The 21,201-nt window shown below is 41.6% G+C and overlaps 1 protein-coding gene across 4 annotated transcripts; it reads left to right on the top strand.

Moving 5' to 3' along the window:
- The first annotated feature begins 10,463 nt into the window (after positions 1 to 10,463).
- Positions 10,464 to 20,954, top strand: GJB2 (gap junction protein beta 2). Of its 4 annotated transcripts, none has more exons than XM_066582168.1 (2): positions 10,464 to 10,613; positions 17,149 to 20,954. In XM_066582168.1, the coding sequence occupies exon 2, from the start codon at positions 17,167 to 17,169 to the stop codon at positions 17,911 to 17,913; it is 747 nt and encodes a 248-aa protein (XP_066438265.1). In that variant the 5' UTR covers positions 10,464 to 10,613; positions 17,149 to 17,166; the 3' UTR covers positions 17,914 to 20,954. The 4 variants fall into 4 exon arrangements, with proteins under 4 accessions (XP_066438265.1, XP_066438267.1, XP_066438264.1 ...); XM_066582170.1 differs by lacking the exon at positions 10,464 to 10,613 and adding an exon at positions 10,836 to 10,940; XM_066582167.1 differs by lacking the exon at positions 10,464 to 10,613 and adding an exon at positions 10,846 to 10,982.
- The last annotated feature ends 247 nt before the right edge of the window (positions 20,955 to 21,201 follow it).

Below are 21,201 nucleotides of genomic sequence, written 5' to 3'. Positions count from 1 at the left end.
GGGTGCAATGCTCTGCACTGCCGATTTTGAGAAAAAAAAATAAATTCTCCACTGCTAACAGCAGCCTGCACACACGTAGATGTGGCCCTAAGAAGGACCGTTGGGGTTCTTGAAGCCTACACTAACTACAAATACTCTCCCTACAGCAACTCCAATAGAACAGCACTTTCCCTCAGCTAACTCACAAGGCATCTGAGGCGAGCCGCGGGAGGGGCCGACTTTTATACTCGGGTGACATCTGATCGCCCCAGCCACTCACAGCAGGGGGTGGTATAGGGCTTGAACGTCACAGGGGGAAGTTGTAATGCCTTCCCTGTCTTTCAATTGGCCAGAAAAGCGCGCTAACGTTTCAGAGAGGAAAGTGAAAGTAACCCGAACACCGCGTGGTGCTCGTTACGAGTAACGAGCATCCCGAACATGCTAATATTCGCCCGAGCATCAAGCTCGGACGAGTACGTTCGCTCATCTCTAGTTATAATCCTTAATAACTTAAAGGGTTGTTGATCCGGATATTATTTCGATTGCCAGATTGGAGTCAGGAAAGAATTTTTTCCCCTCTAAATGAGGAAAATTGGCTCTACCTCATTGCGTTTTTTTGCAACGTTGGGGGGGTAATAAGCTGAACTAGATGGGCATGTGGCTTTTTTCAGCCTTACATACTATGTTACTCTATAATTATTGTCAGCACCACAGAAATTGCTGCAGATGTTTTGTCTGTAGTGTATCTGCAAATACATACATTCTCCAAACGCCTCTCCTCTTTGGGCCTGAGGCTAAAATTGAGAAATACACGTTTGTATATGAGATTGCTATAACTTTGATGACTGCAATATCATCCAAACGTTATAAAATCTTTGCATGGAAAGGAGCTTGATGGGACCTGAAAGATGCATTATTTCGGCAGATGAATATGCTTGTTGTTACTCATTTTAGGGCAATAAAACATTTAGTCATTTGAGTCTGTGTTGGGTGTTGTCTAATGGTCCAAAGACGATAATATGACCAAAGTGTAATAGCATTGTAGTAACTGATGAAGTTTATCACAGTAAGAAACTCTCATCTAGCCTGTAAAAGGAATGAAAATATCAGTCGGACAAATAGCAGGGCATGTCTCACCCCATAGGTTGGTACCTGTGGGTCCTAAAAATGACTGGAATTTAGCATGAAGTTGCAGCCTGTGAGAGAGATTGGGTGCAGTCAATGAGTATGAGGTGCAAAAGCCCTGAAACATCCTGTGAAACAATGGTTTGGTGCATCTCTAGAAGGCCCCACAACCTCCAGGCCATGTCTGAGAGAAGTTGGGTGCAGCTATCAAGTCTGAGCTGCTGAAAGTCCTCAAGCGTATTGAGGTTGGTTGCGGCCCAAAACACTGGGTGATGAGAAATCCCTAGAGCCTTGTGACTGTGGGATCCGAGTAAGCACTGGTCTGTTTCCGGCTGTATTGCTGAGGCACTTGAAGCCTTGCCACCATAAAAACTATGAGTTTCATAAAGAGACTGTAACTTGATCACACAAGAGCTGTGAGGCTGAAACTATGTTGCATGTACTAAAGATTGTGTGCCACTTCTGCACCCAAGCAAATATCACTGTTTACCACAACATGTCTCCATCTCTTAACCTACCTGCCTGAGGGGTACCCACAAGTTGAATTATATCCACCACTGTCTATTTAGCTTTCAGGAAAATCAACTGAACTATGGAAGGTCACATCTTACTAGTATTAAAATGCCCTATCCACATAAGATTAATATTGACCAAACCCGACAGTTTAGGCTCGACCAGCCTATCTAATGTGTATGACGGTTTACAAACTCTCTGCAAATGGCAAGTGTCTGAAGGAAAAAAAGGATTGGGCATTTTGGATTTCAACATGCCCAATGTGTTGTTCCAAGAGGAGATAGGGAGGGGTAAGGGACTTGTTATTTGTATAGTGCCATCTTATTCCGCAGGGCTTTTAGGTAACTTGTTTATTACTCCCCAGCAAGCTCATTTTACCGACCTCGGAAGGATGGAATAGCCATTGGCCAAAGTCCTTCCAAAGTGTATAGGGAGATTTACAGCACTATTTCATGTTGCCACGGCATTTATGAACAAATTAGAAAATAAAACACAAGCAAATATGTAGAAAAATTACTTATAATGTGACTCTTCTGACACTACATCACAACCTCTCATGCGCGAAGAGGAGGTTTTACATGGTATATGCCCCACGATGTTGGTGCTGTTATAGGGCGGTTTGTGACTACAGATCTGGGAGGCAGTGACAATATCAGAATGTATCTATGGTACATATGCCATTCCTTTTAATCACACCCAGCCTGATGAAGGGCATTAAATAACCTTGATAGCGTGCATATATTTTTCTGGATAATAAACTTTAATAAAGTTATCACTTCTATAATACTTTTGTCTTTATTATATAGGAGTATTTAACATTGCAGAGATTTTTTTGCCTTACCTGGTACTACACTATTTTGTCCTTTTTAATATGATTGCAGATTATATAACTTGGTTGACTGACTGGGTTGATCAGGGAAATGATAAGAGGACTTTAGAAAGAGTTTTTAAACAAACATCCAGGAGGGAACCAATTTTTGTCGCCAAATAAACTTTGAATTAACTTTCACCCAATCGTGACTTATAATAACGCTCCAGGGGGACAAAAATTGGTTCGCTCCTGGATGTTTGTTTAAAAACTCTTTCTAAAGTCCTCTTATCATAAATATTTTTTGAGGGGGGCATCAAAGGGGGCACATTATTTTCCTCATTATAGGAGATACTTTAGGATTCTGAAACACAGTACCCCCTCCCCCCCCCTTCTGTCCTTACCTTGTATCAGTGTCACATTTTTACATGACAATTTATGTTGTATGTCTGTTGTGAGCTCTATTTTTAATCAAATGAATACAAATTTTTTAATTTTAATCACGTCTACTCTGTGAAGGGTTCAAAAAATCAGTAGATTGGTCTGCCTCTGTGAAACCCCATCCCCATTGAAATGATTAATGTTTAAGGCTAAAGGTCCATTTAGACGGGATGAATGTTGGACAAACAGTGCCTATAACTCATCTCTGCACATACTAGCTCTCGTGCACCTGCACGGGAGCTAGTATCACTGGCTCACAGTGGGTTGGCTGCAGGAGATTTCTCTCCTTGCTCTCCCCCGCCCCTCTCCATTGACTTAACGTAGCGGCTGTTCAGTACTGAATGGCTGCTATTTACACTGAACGATCAGCAATCAGCTCATCTTCCATCTTTTATGCAGCATTGTTCATCGTTCATGTGATTTTCGCAACGCTCATGTTAAGGAGCCCTTAGAGTGAGAGTATGTCGGATAACAAAAAAATGCTGCTACCTTTGACGGAACACACTTGCGCAGTGATTGAACCAGCTGGGCAGCTTAATTAGTTTCCAACATTATCAATTACCACTGTAAAATCGTGCAATTCAGTTCACGATATCATGCGGGCGGGGTACGCATCTGCACACCCCCATGGATTCCTATGATGCCTGGGTACGCAAATCCCAACGCCCATATGAAAGAGGCCTAATTCTAAAAGACTCTGAGAATAGTTTATGTCAGCATGGCATACCATTCTCCTGGCTTGTCATCATAGTTTTACTTTTCTTGATAATTAGTAAAGGTATTGCTTAAGATTTGCTTTGTTCTGGTTTCCTGTTAGATTTCCAAATAATTGTCTGTACTTTAATTGGGGCAGGAAACTGAGCCTTACTTGCTAACCACATCATAATATAATTTGCATACTCTTGTTCACAAAGCCAACAATATTCCCTTTCCATTGATTAGAATGGCTATTTAAAGCCTAATAAGGACCAGCTTTCCACAGTGTCACCCCCCCCCCCCCTTGCTTTATCAACCAGCCATAGAGTTTCACCGTAGGCAGCTTTTTGCGTAAGACGCAGAAAGATAGGGCAAGTCCTATCTTTTCTATCACGCAATTCCTGAAAAAAACACGCTCATGGGAATGAACCCATTGAAATTAATGGATTTGATTTGTCACGCTTTGCACACATGATTTTAATGCAAGCAAACTCGCTCTTCTGTTTAAGCCCTTAGATTGGATTCACACCACATTTTTGTTCCACGGGTTTATCTGAATCCCCAAGATCGATATTCAGGGAGAATCCTAGACAAAATCATAGCCTTTGGGGCGGTTTCACATGGGCGTATTTGTGCGTGTACTAATATGCGCAAAATCTGCACGTGCAATGCGCAGAGAGTAATTTAGTGAAATCCATGGGTTAAAAAATCTGCAGCATGCTCTTTTGTAGTGCGCATTTGCACAACAAAGGCACCTGATAACCACATAATTGCGCAGGAAATTGAGCACGTCTAGTACAAATTAGGCTGCACACCCTTTAAAATCATGGCGTGGGTGTGTCCTGCGCCGATATAAAATGTGCAAATACGTGCGCGATAGCGTGATGTTCATGCTATAAAAATGTTGCAGTATCGCGTGCGTTTTTTGCGCTTATGCTCATGTGAAGCTGCCCTTGAAGTGACCCTGTGGTCCAGGGCAAAGAAAAATGGCCAGACTGCTTCTCTGAGTAAGTGATGCACACTGCGCATTAATAAGCATTGGTAGTCTAAGGCCTAATGCCCACGGCCGGGTCAGATCTGGCATTCTCCAGAGACCCTATACTCACTACTCTGGATCTGCGGCGAGAACCTTTGCCGACGAGCCGGCGCGCATGCCGTGAAAACGGCGGCCGATATACACTTGTATGAATAAGCCAGTGTTTACCCCAATTTTCTGAACCAAAGCCAGGAATGGATTCAAAAAGAAGGAAAAGTATAAATGTAGACCGATCCTCCTCTCTTTTGTATCCCCTCCTACGTTAAGCAAAAAAAAAAAAACCTGCGCCAAAAACTGCCACAAGAACGGCATATGTGATTCCAGGCTAAAGGCAATCTAAAGGCCCATTAAGACGGGACGAATGTCGGACAAGCGATCCCTGACACTCTTCCCCGCACATACTCGCTCTCGTGCTGCTGCACGGGAGCTAGTATCGCTGGCTCACAGCGGGGCGGCTGGAGGAGATTTCACTCCTCACTCTCCCCTGCCCCTCTCCATTGACTTAGTATAGCGGCCATTCAACACTGAACAGCTGCTATTTACACTGAGTGATCTGCTCATCGTCCATCATTTATGCTGCATAAACGATGGACAATGAGTTGATCGCTGATCGCTCAGTGTAAATAGCAGCCGTTCAGTATTGCATGGCCGCTATGTTAGGTCAATGGAGAGGGGCAGGGGAGCGATAAGAGAGAAATCTCCTGCAGCCTCCCCGCCCCCTTGCTGGTCGCTCTATGAGCGAGCCAGCGCAACTATATCCCGTGCAGCAGCATGGGAGCGAGTGTATGCGAGGGCGCGTGTCGGGCATTGCTTGCCCGACATTTGTCCCGTCTAAATGGGCCTTTAGACTAAGAATGAGGTACTTCAAATACAGACTTTACAGCAGGTGTTCATAAAGTGATTTAAAGACTTAAAGTGTTTTGACCCTATCATTACCACAAAGTTCTGTTATATCAGAAAAAACTTGCTAGTCTGGTCAGATCCAGGAATCTCACTTTTACAGCGTCCCTTTATTAGTAAAGAATGTTACAGGCTCTGGTAACAGACCAAGATGCTTCTCAGAACTATTATATAAGAAGTATCAAATATATAAACAAGTATAAGAACAGAATTAATACAGAATGCAAATAGAATGACATAGACATGTAAGGATATACATACATAAAAAGGGTTCACTTATCCTTGTTTCATTAAGATAACATCAAGAAACCCTGTTTCTAATTGTTCTTCATGTATTATTAGCCCTTATCACTGTGTTTCTTTGACTAGATGCACATCACAGTCAAGGGAGATTAAAAGCCAAGTTAACTTCACCTTTTCATACAACGGAGGTAAATGTATCACAATTAGAGATGAACCTACTCGGCCACGCCCCTTTTTCGCCCGAGTACCGCGATTTTCGAGTACTTCCGTACTCGGGCGAAAAGATTCGGGGGGCGCCGTGGGTGAGTGGGGGGTTGCAGCGGGGAGTGGGGGGGAGAGGGAGAGAGGGCTCCCCCCTGTTCCCCGCTGCTACCCCCCGCTCCGCCACGCCTCCTCCCGCCCCCCGAATCTTTTCACCCGAGTACGGAAGTACTCGAAAATCGCGGTGCTCGATCGAGTAATTACTCGAAACGAGTACGTTCGCTCATCTCTAATCACAATGCATACCTGCCAAATATACAGAATGCAAAAGGACACTCATTTGTTATACGTTTGACTATTAAGGTCCATGGGGCAAATTTCCTATTGACAATTCAAGTTTTCTGTCACAAATTGTGCCACATTTGCTGTGTTTTAGACACTTTTTATGACTTGCCTGACAGAGACTCTCCTTCATGGAAAAGGGGTTGTGTTCTAAATATGACATTGTGTAACAAAATCTATTGTCAAAAGTTGCAACAAAGTTTTTCCCGATTTTTGGAAGATGCTCAGTGAGCTAATAAAGTTAGACTACACAGGCACTGTAATAAAACAAATGTGTTTCAAGAGCGTCTAGTCTAAGGGCTCTTTCACACAAGAATAGGCGTTTTTACGTTTTCTTGTCCACACCATTTATTGGCATGAATAGATATTTTTCTGCGATCACGGCCAGCATTTTTTTTCTCACCCTTTCACATGACCGTGAGCGTTACTTTTAGCGGAAAAAATACGTTGCACCCTGGAAAACCCTCGCTCTGCAAAAATCCTTGGATGCCGTCCAATGCCTATATAGAGGTAACTATAAGCTTTTCGCAGCGTTGGACGCTGCTAAAATGCCTCCCCCTCCCTTTTTGTCCTGCTCCCATAGGAGTCTATGGAAACTCCTGCGTATCACGCACCAAAGATAGGTCAGGTCCGGTCTTTTCACGCAGCACTGACCTTAGATGCAGGCATTGCAGTCACGCATGTCCTATCATTTTAAGGTGCATGTTTTTTGCGTGTCTAAAATTCCTTCACCTGAACATTTCTATAAGAAACCATTGGTTCTAATAGAGGCATTTTTTTGTTGCGCCAGTTCTGCGTGAAAACAACACCCGTGTGATAAAGCCCTAATAGTTAGATAATGCAGACTTAAGGCAGCTTCAGACGACCGTATATCGGCCGGATTTTCACGCCCAGCCGATATACGGTGTCCCTCTCTGCAGGGGGAGGATGCTGGAAGAGGCGGAAGCAGTGCACTGAGCTCCCGCCCCCTCTCAGCTCCTTGCCACTATTTGCAATGGGAGGGGAATGGGGAGGGGTGGAGCGGAGCTAAGTCCCGAGGCGGGAGTTCAGTGCACTGCTCCCTGGTCTTCCAGCCTCCTTCCCGTGCAGAGAGGTACACAGTATATTGGCCAGGCGTGAAAACCTGGCCGATATACGGTCGTCTGAATAAGCCCTTAGACTAGATGGTCTTAAGGTTCGCCAGATTTATTACATTGCCTCTACTGAATAATACATTTTTAGACTGTTTAGTCTAACTTCATACCACCTATTAGTTGGATTAGTTTACACCGAAAATTGCGTCAAAATTTGGCACAGCTTTTGGTGGAAATTTTAGTTGACAATGTCACATTTAGGCCATACTCCCTTTCCCACAAAGGAATGCGCTATCATTTACAAAGTGTCCAAATGTGGGTAGAAAAGCATGATCAAAAGTTTTCTGGCACAGTTTGCACCAGAAAACCATCAAACTTTCAATAGTAGATTTGCCCCAACGTGCACATTAGACACATACCCCCAGGAGAATTTCTCAGTAAATATGCTAAAAATGCACCTCAGATGTGTTGTGAATTGAGCCTTCTATATAGAGCACTGATCTTGTGGCCATTAGCAACATATTATGGGTACAATCATCGCAGTGGAATTGGTGCAGATTCTCTGCAGTGGACAATCTGTACCATTGGTCTTCATTTGGACGCGGATTCATAGCAGACTTAACCCCTTCAATCAAAAGGGTGAAATCAGTTGTGGATCTATGTCAAAAACAACATAAAAAAGAACAGCAAATAGTGCAAATTTTTACGCAGATTTTGGTGCGGATCTGCATCAAGATCGGCGATGTGTGAACATACCATAAGGATCATTCACATGCAGGAGAACTGCAGCGCGCAATTCCACGTCTAAATGGCACAGATGTGGACGTGTTTTTGTAGCAAATCTGTTGCTCGTTTTAAGGGCAGAGACACGTGAGCGTTAGAGCAAATACGCTCGCCCCAGCATCTTTGCTCATGAGCAAGGTTTGAAGAGCAAGGAAACCAGCCTGTGGTGCCTGTCTGGGCATAGTACTGTAATTTTTGCGGGTGCAGGGCCAGTTCGCATGTGACACACCTGTTCCGTGGCATCTAATGGCTCTTTAAAGCCTAATACAGTCCAGCTGCTTTCTTTTCCTGCGTTTTGCACCCCTTGTCTTGCGTAATTTCCCCCCTGCCATAGACGTCTATGGCAGATTAACTGTGCAAAAGACAGAAAAATACAGCAGGACCTCATGGGAATGAACCCATTGAAATCAATGGGTTCTATTCTCTGTGTCTAGTGCGAACAGATTTTGCAAGCCCTTACCCTTGTATTTCTAAGTTTGAAATCCACAGCATAAAAAGACACAATGCAGATTTAGAATCCACAGCATTTTTGAAAAATGCTGCAGATTCATGATGGATATTTTCCACACCCCATGAATGAGATTTTTGAAATCTTCTCCACGTGGCTGTAAATGCTGTGGATTTCCCTCACCAAAATCTGGCAGTACTGCTGGCCTGTGTGAAGGCAGCCATAGGTGTGTGGCGCATGCAATGCGATTATTGCAGAAACCCAGTTGGTTTCCTTACCCCAAATTCCTACAATTGCTGCCATGATATTGCACAGGAGTTGCACTGAGATTGCAGGACAGAACACTGCATGCAGCATACCACCCCTGAGCCCTGCCCAAACTGGCACAGAACATTTATAATTACAGAGTATATTCGTGGGGAATGTATCATTTGATGAACATAGTGCGGATATAGCCGGTTTTAATTTCTATAATTCATTGCCACGTCTCCACAGAAAAGTGCCAAAACATTTTGTAAATTGGTGGCACATGATATGAAAATGTCATCCGTGTAGAAAAGGGGGGATCGCTTGATCAACATGGTATTCAGCATGACTGCCATGCTCTAAAGTGCAATCACACCAGTAAACAGGCAGAATTTGATTTATAATAGTGCCACTGAGGTAGGTATCCTGTAAGTACTTATACTGATAAGAGGTAGTGTGAGATATATGAAAGCTGATGGCAGAAGGGACAAGGGAACTGCGTTCAAAATTAGCACAGTAGTTAGGGTGCTTTCACACCTGCACTGGGGATTCCCGCTTTCCTGTTCCGTTCGGAGAGCAGGAAACAGGAATCCCCATGGCAGAATGCTTTCTGCCCAGTTGGCCAGCTTTTAAACAGAGGAAAAGGCGCTGCATTTTCTTCCGGTATTTTCAGCCGCATGCGTGACGGAACCTCCAGATCTACAAATTAAAGAGTCTTGTTTCCCCCATAACATGTTCTAGGGGAAAAATCACTATGATTTTTTTTTCTGGCATCTCCCCAAAGGCTGAAAACTGTAAAAGAAAAATAATCATAATAATTCAAATACACTAAATAAAACTAATGCTTGCAACCAGTGACTGTTTAGCTGCTGCAGAACTACAACTCCCAGTTTGAGGCTGTTATGAAATAGTGATCTGACAATGTTTAAAGAACTGCAGGTTGTAGACCACTGATCTGTAGTATCCAAAGAAAGCAAAAAGAGCTCAAAAGAACTCATTTGGATTAACTTTTTAATTCAGAGGGATTCAAAAAGACTGGTGCAAAAGTAAAGCTGATTTCTTCATAAATGAATGGACTCCCAGAATAACACTAAAAGTTAGAAGAACTTTTCCATGTTTTTAATGCACCTTAAGACGATGGCTGTGTCAAGTCGGCAGTCCAGTTCTGACCAGAAGAGTCCCAGCATACCTGCGATTATTGATTCCACTGCAGCAAATATGGCTTGTTTTAGGTTGTCTAACATCTATAAGGTGCATTAAAAACTTGAAGAGTTCTTCTATCTTTTCATGTCATTCTGGCTGTTGTATATTAATTCATGTATGAAGAAATCCGCTTTACTTCTGCACCATTCTTTTTGAATCACCCTATAAAGCCTTGTGTTAATCACATCTACTGTACATCATTCCAACAAAGTACTATGTCATGTCAGTGCTGCACAGCTAGCAGCTATCAGATTGTGGACTTGCACATTTGTGTCTTCTTCCTCCTAAATATGATAAATGATCAACAGAAACTGGGGCATATACCTTGGAAAAACAGTCGTATCAGATGTGCTGTGTGTGCAAATAGGAGGAGTCAGGGAGGCAGCAATAAATACTACCTGTCTGAAGTTTGCAGTAAAAGACCAGATTGGAGAGCGGAGGTGTGACCTCCTACCTGAGCTTCTAGCAGGCACTCACTGTGGACTTCTAGTACCTGTTACGTGGGGGACAGCTCTATCATTGTCCTGTACTGTGGGCATAGGTTGTTGGATACATTAGCCACCCATCTGTGCTCAGGTGAGTCTTTTATCTTCCTCATTCCACTATTACCTGTCATTACTTTAGACTTGTTCTGTGTAGCATGTTTTTGTAAGCATTCCATTTATTAAACGCACACTCTATCGGCTAGGTCTAATAATCCGCCAGCTTTACATAATTATGATCTGATTCATTCCTCCAAGCACGGGTAACTAGAATAAGAACATGATATGATCATTCAAAACACATGAAACGTCCTGTACACATGAATAAAGTGATGAATAAACGTGATATATAACTATAACTCAAATGGAAGACTAGAGTCAGAGGATGGACATCTAGCATGAGGAGGTAGCTGCTAACAGGGTCAGTGATCATTTCATTCTTCTCAGCATGGACTCTAAGCAGGTACCAATGGCAGAACTAACATGTAGGAATGGGATGTAGTTGGTGGGATTATACCTTTCTTAGACCTTTGATTTTCTTCTGTGTGTATGTATGGGTTATATCTTGCGCATGATATTTCAATCTCTGCTCGTCAATGGATATGTATTGTCTTCAAGGAATAGACATTAGTTTTTGCTCATCTGCTTCTACCTGGTAGAAAGTACAGTTGCTTGGATCAGTTCTCCATAACTCCCATGTCACATGTAATGTTAAGCAATAGGTTAATTAAATGGATGGACGTTTCGGGTGAGGGCTAATTGGAAGCAAAACAAGACCATCAACATAATAAATGGGTGACAGTGATCCTCCATTATTAATAATCCCTCACCACCATCTATTTAACATAAAGTTGACCCAGTAGGAATGTAACTGGTACTACTCCAAGAACAGGAAACAGGAATGCCGTATATATATGACTTTCCTAATATATATATATATATATATATATATATATATATATATATATATATGGCATTCCTGTTTCCTGTTTTTGAAACAGTACCAGTTATATGGACAGGGTTCGTTGCCACCGACACATGCACTTGCCAGGTACAGCCTGTGATCATGAGCTATATATCGTATATACTATGACACTGTTGGAAGTGCCTGATCCATTTACATGTTTCAACAGAGCTGATTACAAAACTCAGCACTCATAAGGGTGTATGTTGACACACCTGGATTATAAATGTATAAGTACCAGCCTATTGAGGTCACATGGAATAGTCCGTCCCAGTCAGGTTTTAGTTTTAAGAAATCAACCTATATCTTTCTTTGGAAAGAAGATCTGAAGTTTGTATGATTTCCTTCTGGAATGGTCGTGGTTTTGTCTTCCATTCATTTTTAACTTGTATAGGAGGTAAGCCAAAATCTATAGATGACCCAATACCTGACTAGAAGGATATGAGGTTTTATCATAGTTGGGAGGGATAGATGCTTTATACCAGCAGGTTGAGTTATATCATTAGTAGGTAATTTACTACTTACTTATGGAGAGCCCTGCTATTATGTAAGTTTGGGAAACAATGTAATCTATCATGATGTGGGATTGTATAAAATAGGCTAGATTAGTTTTATGGGTTTTGGATGTTATAGGTGACAAACATATTATAGGCATTGGTCACAGGCATAAACTGTGACAGGATGAACACTCTGGCACTTTACTGCTATCTGGGTAACTTTCCTGCGGTATAACTAGTTCTGATTATAGCAAAAGTCAATGCAATGTGTGTGAATGTGTGTGCTGCCTTATGGCCCTTTTACACGGGCCGATAGTCGTTTAAACGACTGCACAAGCGCTGACGTCACCGCTAAGGTCATCAGCGCTTGAGCAGAGCATTTAGGCTGACAAACATTGCGGGTTTCTCGATCAGCGCTTCACCTCCTAAGTGAAGCGCTGAACGGGGAGCGTTTACACGCAATGAGAAGACAGCGATAGTTTTTTCGTTAACTAAAAGTTAGTGATAAACAACTGGGAACTAATGCATTTGAATGAATTGTGAGGGATAATCGTTACGTGTAAATGGGCCATTACACAATAATTTCTTATACAACTTAAAGGGAACTTGTCAGGTCGTAAGAGCACCGTAAACTAAGTTTATAGACTCATAGAACAGGTGGTGCTGAGTCTAGGGGTGTCTATTTTTTATATTTACCTACCTTCCCGTTCCTTTGCTGTATACTTAGGAAGCCACTGCTCAGTCTGTGTGTTGGATTCATCTCTATATTGGGTGCTCACATGTATACATTGATAACAGTGTATGTGCGTGTATTGAATGCAGAGATGGGTCTGATTAACGTACCAAGCTCTGGACAGTGACAAGACTGTGAGGCAGGTAAATGTAAAGAACACATCCCCAGACTCAGCGACTCTTGTCTTATGACCCCATAAACTTTCTTTATGGTGCTCATAGCACCACCTGAAAGATTCCCTTTAATGGTGATGACTAGAGACCAAAAAAATGTTTATAGCATAAAGAAGACTTTGAAACATTTTGTTACCAGAACACATTCATTATCCATCCAAGTGCTAATTATCGGTTATATCTGCTGCATTATTAAGTCATCCATGGCCATAAACATGATGTATAGGGGCAGAATATCAGATTAAAGTAAAACAACGATGTCTGTCTTTTTTAACCCCATAAGGCAGCCATATTCTTTGTTTGAAGCAATGTCTGTGAACTCAAGTCCCCCAAATAGGTCCTGATTTGACAATATCCTATAGAGAGAACACCTGTAGCAATGACAGGTGAGGTGGCGCTGACAATACTAAGTTAAATCCTGAAAACAAGACCTGTTTGGGGTAGTTGAGGATTGGATTTGAGAAACACTGAGCTAAAGAATAGAAAACAGGCTTTAAAGGTTGTAATCCCCTATAATTAAACAAGAAGCGCTCCATAAAGTGAGCAGTAAGTCATCACTGTTTATTGGACTCCTCACCATCGCACCCCTTATAAATGCAGTAAGTCTCCTGTTAGTTCCTGCATATTGAAACCAGACTAAGTGAGATCCCTGATTGTTGTCTAATAATTGCACATTTAATAAGCAAGGGAGCTGGTTCTCCATCTGTAACTGGTTGCATCCAGTTATTACCATTAGTCATACTGTGTCACATGTAGTCACTCCAATTATATATGTAACATGCTTATGAATGCTGTGTAATGTATATTACAAGCTATTCTTCCTGTGCATCATGTGTCACATTATATTCTTTGGGGAAGTCTACTATGGTGTGTTATTACACAGTGGGGCAGATTTACCAATCCTGCCCAATCATTAGATAGTGCAAACTTTTTCAGCATTTAGACATAACGATTATTGTTCAAAGAAAACATTCATACAAGCGAAAGTGAATGACAATCATTTGTTTTTAACGCGAGTGAACAGCGAAGAAGAATTGTGCAATATTCGTTCTTTCTTCAGTTGAAGCCACCATAAAGATCATTGTTGGCTCGTTCACTTATCGATGCATTTTTTAACACTACCTAAGCAGTGTTTCACGTAGGAATGTAAAACACTGAACGACAAGTGAATGAGTCTCAAAAAATGAGGCAAAGTTATCACAGTGGCTCATGGTGGATGATAAATTGGGCACATATTTAGACACTTTTGTCTAACTTTATACCACCTACTAGTTGACTCAGTTTGCGACTAAATATTGATGCACATTGTCGCATTTAAAGAGGTTGTCTAAATTATGGAAACTCATGTCCCTGGGTCCCCCATGCATTAAATTAAAATCTGCAGTTAATCACCTCTCCCTGCTCCCCCGTTCGTCCTCCGCTCTGATCTCCACTGTCTGTCTACAGGCAGCTGTGACATCCCATAAACCTGCTGTAGCAGCCAATGACAGCGTTCAGCCATGATCACTGAGCGCTGTCATTGGCTGCTGCAGCTTGTTTGTGGATGGGCTCAGCAGCATCTAAACTGACATCACAGCGGAGAATGAAGCTGGTGGTGGAGGATAACCCAGGGAGCACGGAGAGGTGAGTCACCGCTGATTTTTTATTTAAAGGCATAGGGGACATGGTGACAGGAGTTTCCATAATTTTGACATCCCTTTTAAGTTGTGCTCCCTTCCTGCTAAGCTACACCCATTTGGCGATTTAGAGTGGATTACTTTTGGTGCATTTGCTTCATAAATAGTTCTAAAACTTGCGACAATTTGCACCAAAATTTTTACATTTTATGACAAGGTTCAGGTGCGACAGCATTAGCAATTTTGCCCCATTGTGAACAAATGACATATTCTATTAAAAAAAAGTAATTTGTGATGCAAGACAGATTACTCATAGGTCACGTTCTACTACAGTGACGTGAAATGAACATATTTAGAGTACAACATGTCCTCTTTTACATTAAATTGACATGCTGTGGTCATATGCTCTGGCTGGAACGGTTTTCCTAAACTGTAGCTGTCAACATGACTTAGGTGAAAGTTTCAGTGTGTCATGTTAATAGTGGGCGTAGGAAGCTTTCCACCTATCAAAAGACCCTAAGGTTATATTTCATGAGTCAGATATTGATCTATATATACATGTCAAGTACTAGTTGAAAATACAGGTAACATTGCAATGCATAGAAAAACGTCATTGGCTGTGATGTTGTAGCACCATCTAGTGGTCAATAAATAAGCACTTTCACCTGATCCTTGAACTTGCATGCCACACAGATATAGATGACACATTAATCCAGACAGTTTTTGTTTACCGGATTACAGAAAATAATTAATACAATTGCATTTTGGAAAGTATATTTGTATGTTTAGACTATGATAATATGTAATTTCTTAAGATGCTGTCATGGCTGCAGTTATCTCTTCTAGATGTACAGTGTATGCACTAAGTGCAAGGAAACAAGCCTTATCAGTGAATTCAGGGACCGCCCTTTGTGCCATTCCTGTAGGGAAAAATAAAAGTAAAACCACATTCTTCTCCTCTGTTAAAAGCCATTCAAAGTACATGGATGTCAGTTAATGAATGACAGGGATGACCTTTGATGCTATCTGTTAGGAAGGCAATAGGAATTGGTGTCTGTGTAGCTAATTGTGGGGCAAGAAGCATTCTCATGCTGGCATCTACTACCTGAATAATTCAGAACTGGGAATGAAAAGCTATATAGTTTTCAAATATATTTCCTGAATTCTTCTTTTCAAGATCTCTGCTTGCTGTCATTCTATATGAACTTTCATTGTTTACTCTCAGATAGATATAACATCTATCCATGATCATGTGATGGACACACGGGTACTTGGCTTATTGCAAGATACAATTCTGAGGATGACTCCAAGCATAGCAGCCACAGCGTGGCCGAGTTGACAGCCATGATGTAACTGAAAGACCATTCGGACATTCCGTTTTACCGGGAATCACTGCAGTTTTCTAATTGATTGTTAACATAGCTGTTTACCTGCAAAACCTTGTGGTCATTAACAGTTAATTTGAAATTAATTTTTTGTTCATATCCCTGCTGTACCTCGGCCTAACTGCGGCTGTTATGTATGGACTCAGCCTATATATATAGCTGCAATCAGTTCTGCTCCCATGTGATCATTACATAGCAAGCACAGATATTCACTTTGCTGAAAATAAAAATCCTCATTGAACTTACTCTCTCTGCTTGGCAGTCTGCCTCAGGAGCCCTGGAATCAGCATGCTGTATTTAAATGACACTAGACTGGTCCAATGGTCAGTCCCACTGCTGCATAAGGTCCATGCTGGGCTTTTGCTCATTATGGGTTCATCTGCCTCTCCTTTTGGCTCTTGATTGATAGATCAAGCATCGTGATAGCAGCCAATTAAGAACAAGGGGCAAAGGTTGATGGTCTCTTAATGCAGAAAAGCTCTAAACCATTATACAGCAGTAGACCGCCTACCATACCACTCTAGAGTCATGTCATTGACATATAATGCATGGTGGCTTCAAAGCCTTATTTCAGGGCTTTAAAGGCAGGCTGAGCATTAGGGGGCGGTATGTGCATCCTGTCTTCCGTATCACTGTCTCTGCAGGTCTACTGGTTTGCTAGCTGCAGGGGTGCCGGGAGATGTCTTTTAAAGGAAAACTGCAGGAAAGAAGGGCGGTGCATGACACATAGACTTTTCCTTTGATGCGCTTTTATTCTATATGTCATGTTCAGTTTCCTCATAACATATTCAGCAGTTTTTTTAAAATCTATGTTAATTTGTATTAAAGAGGTTGAGCTAAATAAGTCAGATCAGATAGGATTTGGTAGATGGGACTCTAACCGATCCCATGAGAGAGCTGCTTCCATTCTGTTTTCAGTGAAGAGGAGGCCACACATGCATAGTTTTTGTCTAAAAATCAATGGGAACCTTTTGTGAGACAAATTAGGATTTGCTTTCATTTTCAGTGGAGAGTGGGTATAAATGCATGGCTGCCTCTCGTTAAGATGGGGTTTGGACGAGGATCAGCTTGTTTTCAGTATTAGTGGAGGTTCTAAATGTAAGACCTCCACCAGCTGGGTATTATGTTCAGTCCTAATTTTTTTTCCTTGATCTTGTTCATGAAATGGTTAGACTTTAACAAAATGATGTGTTAATTAAAACTCTCTTGGTTATTATTAAACATCTTCTGTCATCTAACATGCTTTCTATCTATCTTCCAGAAACGGCCTGTCAACAACATGGATTGGGGATCTCTTTACGAGATAATTGGAGGAGTCAACAAACATTCCACTAGCATTGGCAAAATCTGGCTCTCTGTACTCTTCATATTCCGTATTATGATCCTGGTGGTGGCTGCAGAGAGTGTTTGGGGTGATGAACAGTCAGACTTCAACTGCAACACCTTACAGCCTGGGTGTAAGAACGTTTGCTATGATCATGTGTTCCCAGTATCTCACATCAGGCTCTGGTGCCTTCAACTCATTTTTGTAGCCACACCAGCATTGCTGGTCGCTATGCATGTGGCCTACTTGAAACACGAAGAGAAAAGGCAACTACAGAAGAAGGGTCAGTGTGACGAAAAGAACCTGGAAGAACTGAGGCAGCGTAAAATTAGAATTGTGGGTACACTGTGGTGGACATATACTACCAGCATCTTGTTCAGAGTCATTTTTGAAGCTGCTTTTATGTACCTCTTCTATTTCCTCTATGCCGGTTTCCATATGCAACGTCTAGTCAGATGTTCAGACTGGCCTTGTCCGAATCTTGTTGATTGTTTCATTTCTCGGCCTACTGAAAAGACTGTATTTACCTTCTTCATGATCATTGTATCTGGCATTTGCATGGTCCTCAACGTAGCAGAGTTGTCCTATCTCATTCTCCAGGCATCACTGAGAAGATCCAGGAGGAAGGCCAAGAAACACAGCAACCACATTGCTGGAAAAGAAGAGAAACAGAACATGCTAAACGAGCAGAAGGATCAATAATCAAACCCAAGTGAAGGCCTCATTTATAGTGATTTTTTTTGTTGAACCCAGATTGCGTTATTTCCAAGGAAAATGATTTGGTTCATGGAGTAGACAAGCAGAATAGCGTTGAAAAACATAAGTCACAAAACTTAAAGGAAAACTTGAGGATCCAGAATAAGAAGCTGTAGATTCTAAATGAGTCAATAGTATTTCTGCCTTTTATGTTTTGTGTAGTGGCTTTTATTTTTACTATTTATGTTACAAAAGTTCCTTAAGCTAGTGAAAGATTAATTTTATGTTTGATGACTGTAGTTTAATGAAAACACTGCCACTTCTCTCAAGAGGTAAGTATGAGGCTTGTGCAATGAGATGGTGACCGAGATAAGGCTAGACTGAAATATATTGTATCAATAACTTTTTCCTTGCCTTGGAAGATTTTATACAAATACATATTAGAAGAAATGTTCTCATGTTAGTAAAGTGTGTGCACTAACATACCTGAGATCCATAGGATTGTCTCAATTCTATCTAGAACTGCCTTGCAGTGTACAAATTGCTGCCTTCTATACTGTACATTTGTTGCTGAGGAGGACCTTAGCAGGACAGAGGCTTGAATCTTCTTTATTCAAGGTGGAACTTAAAATTCTGCATCCAATGTAAAGTGTTTATTTTATTTCACTTTTCTGAAGGGAATAAGGAAGATATTTAATAAACTTTTTGGCAGGGTATTAATGCTCGTATTTTGGATTTAAGCTGGCCATACACATTAGATAGAAGTACAAGGTGATCATAATTAAACTAGAGGTGTTCAGAGGTCTCTAGTGAACAAACTATGGGGTAGAACCCATTAAAAGTTAATGTGCTTTCTCAGTGGAGTATAGGGTGTAGCAAAAGTACCAAATGCTGCCACTAGGGAAAATTTGGTGCTGGTGAAGTGTAAGATATAGAAGTACCTGACAATTAATGGCTAATGGCCGACAGTCGGGTAAATGAGTGCATGATCATTGACACCCCTGCTAAGGTCATCATCGCTCGTGCAGAATGTTTACACTGACGGACTTTACCACTGGCTCACGGGCTTCTCGCTCAGCGCTTCACCTTCTATGTTTACACAGAACGACAATCCCGCGATCCAGTGATTGGTTTTTATGCTGACTCAAAGTCAGCTTTAAAAAACTGTGACCGAAAAGTTAACAACAATTGTCCTCCTATGTAAATGGGCCATAAGAACCATGTATTGTGGTTTGGGACAAGATTACGTTTACTCATCAATGGTTCAGTGTTTTGTCATGTTGAAAAACGTATCAATATGGTTTACATGTTCCTACAGATACAGTTCAATAGGTGCTCCTTGCACATGTTCCTATATATATGGCACAATGTCTGCACCTTCCACATGTTCCTATAGACATGGTTCACTGTGCGCTTTCTAGACGTGTGATGGATTTGTTACCACCTCACTGATAAGGGCTCCTGCAGACGAGCGTAAGCGCAAATACGCTCACTCCTGTACAATGTATTTGCGCAGTGAACGAGTTGTTTTTTGTGTGCGTAACGGCGTATATTTCTCTTCTTTTTTCGTTCACAATAGCTGCGCGTTTGCGTGCGCCTGAAAACACACTAGCAACATGTCATGCTGTCATCATTGACACAGCCCACTGTAATCTCCCATAAATATGGGAGAGAGTAACTGAGGTTGGAGACTTCCAATGACGGGGATGCTCTTTTGCCTAGGTTGCTGTTGCGCAGATTGGGCAGTCATGTGACGATGTTAGACGATGCTCCTAGAAGAAGGCTTTGGCGGTTCTGGGTTCATACTCTAGTGTCCCAGAGCTACTGCCTCTACAAACTAAATTGATCAACATCTTAATCTCAACTTGGTTGACTTTTCAAAATGAGATGATTCTAGACAATCTCCAACATGGCTGCCATGCCTTTCCTGCAATTAGCTGCAAACTTTATAGCATCCTGACAAGTGGCTGCACAATTATGCTGTTTTTCACGCAAAAGCATGTTGCGTTTTTTTTGCCTGACACAGAAATAAGTAATGTGAGCGGATCCATTGAAATCAATGGATTCTATTGTCTGCGGTATACAACATTTGGTCCTTTTTTTCTTTGAGAAACCTAAAACCAGGGGCATAACTATAGAGGGTGCAGAGGATGCGGTTGCACCCGGGCCCAGGAGCCTTAGGGGGCCCATAAGGCCTCTCTTCTCCATATAGGGAGCCCAGTACTATGAATAAAGCATTCTAGTTGGGGGCCCTGTTACCAGTTTTGCATTGGGGCCCAGAAGCCTCAAGTTATGTCTCTGTGCAGCATGGTTTAGGTATGGGTACGGGTACAGATAGAGGGAGGGCCCCAGCTCACATTTTGCATCAGGGCCCCTGAGCCTTTAGTTACGCCCCTGCCTAAAACCCCTTGGGGTTTGTTCACTCTGAACACCTCTAGTTTAATTATGGTCACCCTATAGGCTGCTAATTAAACAAGTATTGAACAAATGATTCTCTGGTGAATGTTCGTTTAGCAGATGCAACACTACACATTTTAGTCCATATTGGCCATCCTAGTCGTTCAAACCATCCATATATGTTCAATGACACCAGACAAAGGAGGAAAGATCTTTCTGGGAATGTTCTTTCAAGGAAAGATCGTTTGTGCATGAAAGATTTTTCTTTGAGCAACATGGCAAATTTTTTTGCAGACAATGACAGTCTTCCATTGGTCGACTAAAATGATCATTCACTGTTAAATTTCACCTAAGGAATGATCATTTTGGTTGAAGTTTTCCATTTTCATCAACTTTAGTTTAATGTGTATGGACAACTTTGCAGCTGAAGTGTTTCTTTCTTTGCTAAAACTTCAGAACAATGTGATTGTTGATGTAAAATAATGACAACTGCCAGATTTGATCTTCTTGTCTACTATTTCGAGGGTGTTCACAGCTGTATTTCCAGTAATAGGTCACTAGAGGGAGCGCTGCAAGTACATATGTCAGAATGTACGAATTTTTTTGTATTAATGTGTATATTTTAGTTTGAATAAATAATTTTTACTATTCTCGTTTTCTCGCTTTTTCTAGAGACGTCCTACAGTGGCTGAGCCTTTAAATGGGTATCCATTCCAAGAAAATGTAAAAAATAAAAATATATGTAAAACATAGCTGAACATACAGAGATAGGCATATGTTAGTCACATACAAATCGCATTTAACCCTTTCCAATCCATTGTTTGATGTCTGAAAACATTCTGATTGAAGGCTGTACAGCTCCGATGTCGGAAGACTTCCAGCAGGGTATTCTTACTG

This window comes from Eleutherodactylus coqui, chromosome 1 (assembly GCF_035609145.1).
Source record: "Eleutherodactylus coqui strain aEleCoq1 chromosome 1, aEleCoq1.hap1, whole genome shotgun sequence".
In the NCBI taxonomy this organism is placed as follows: Eukaryota; Metazoa; Chordata; class Amphibia; order Anura; family Eleutherodactylidae; genus Eleutherodactylus; species Eleutherodactylus coqui.
This window is presented reverse-complemented; position numbering and strand designations above follow the sequence as displayed.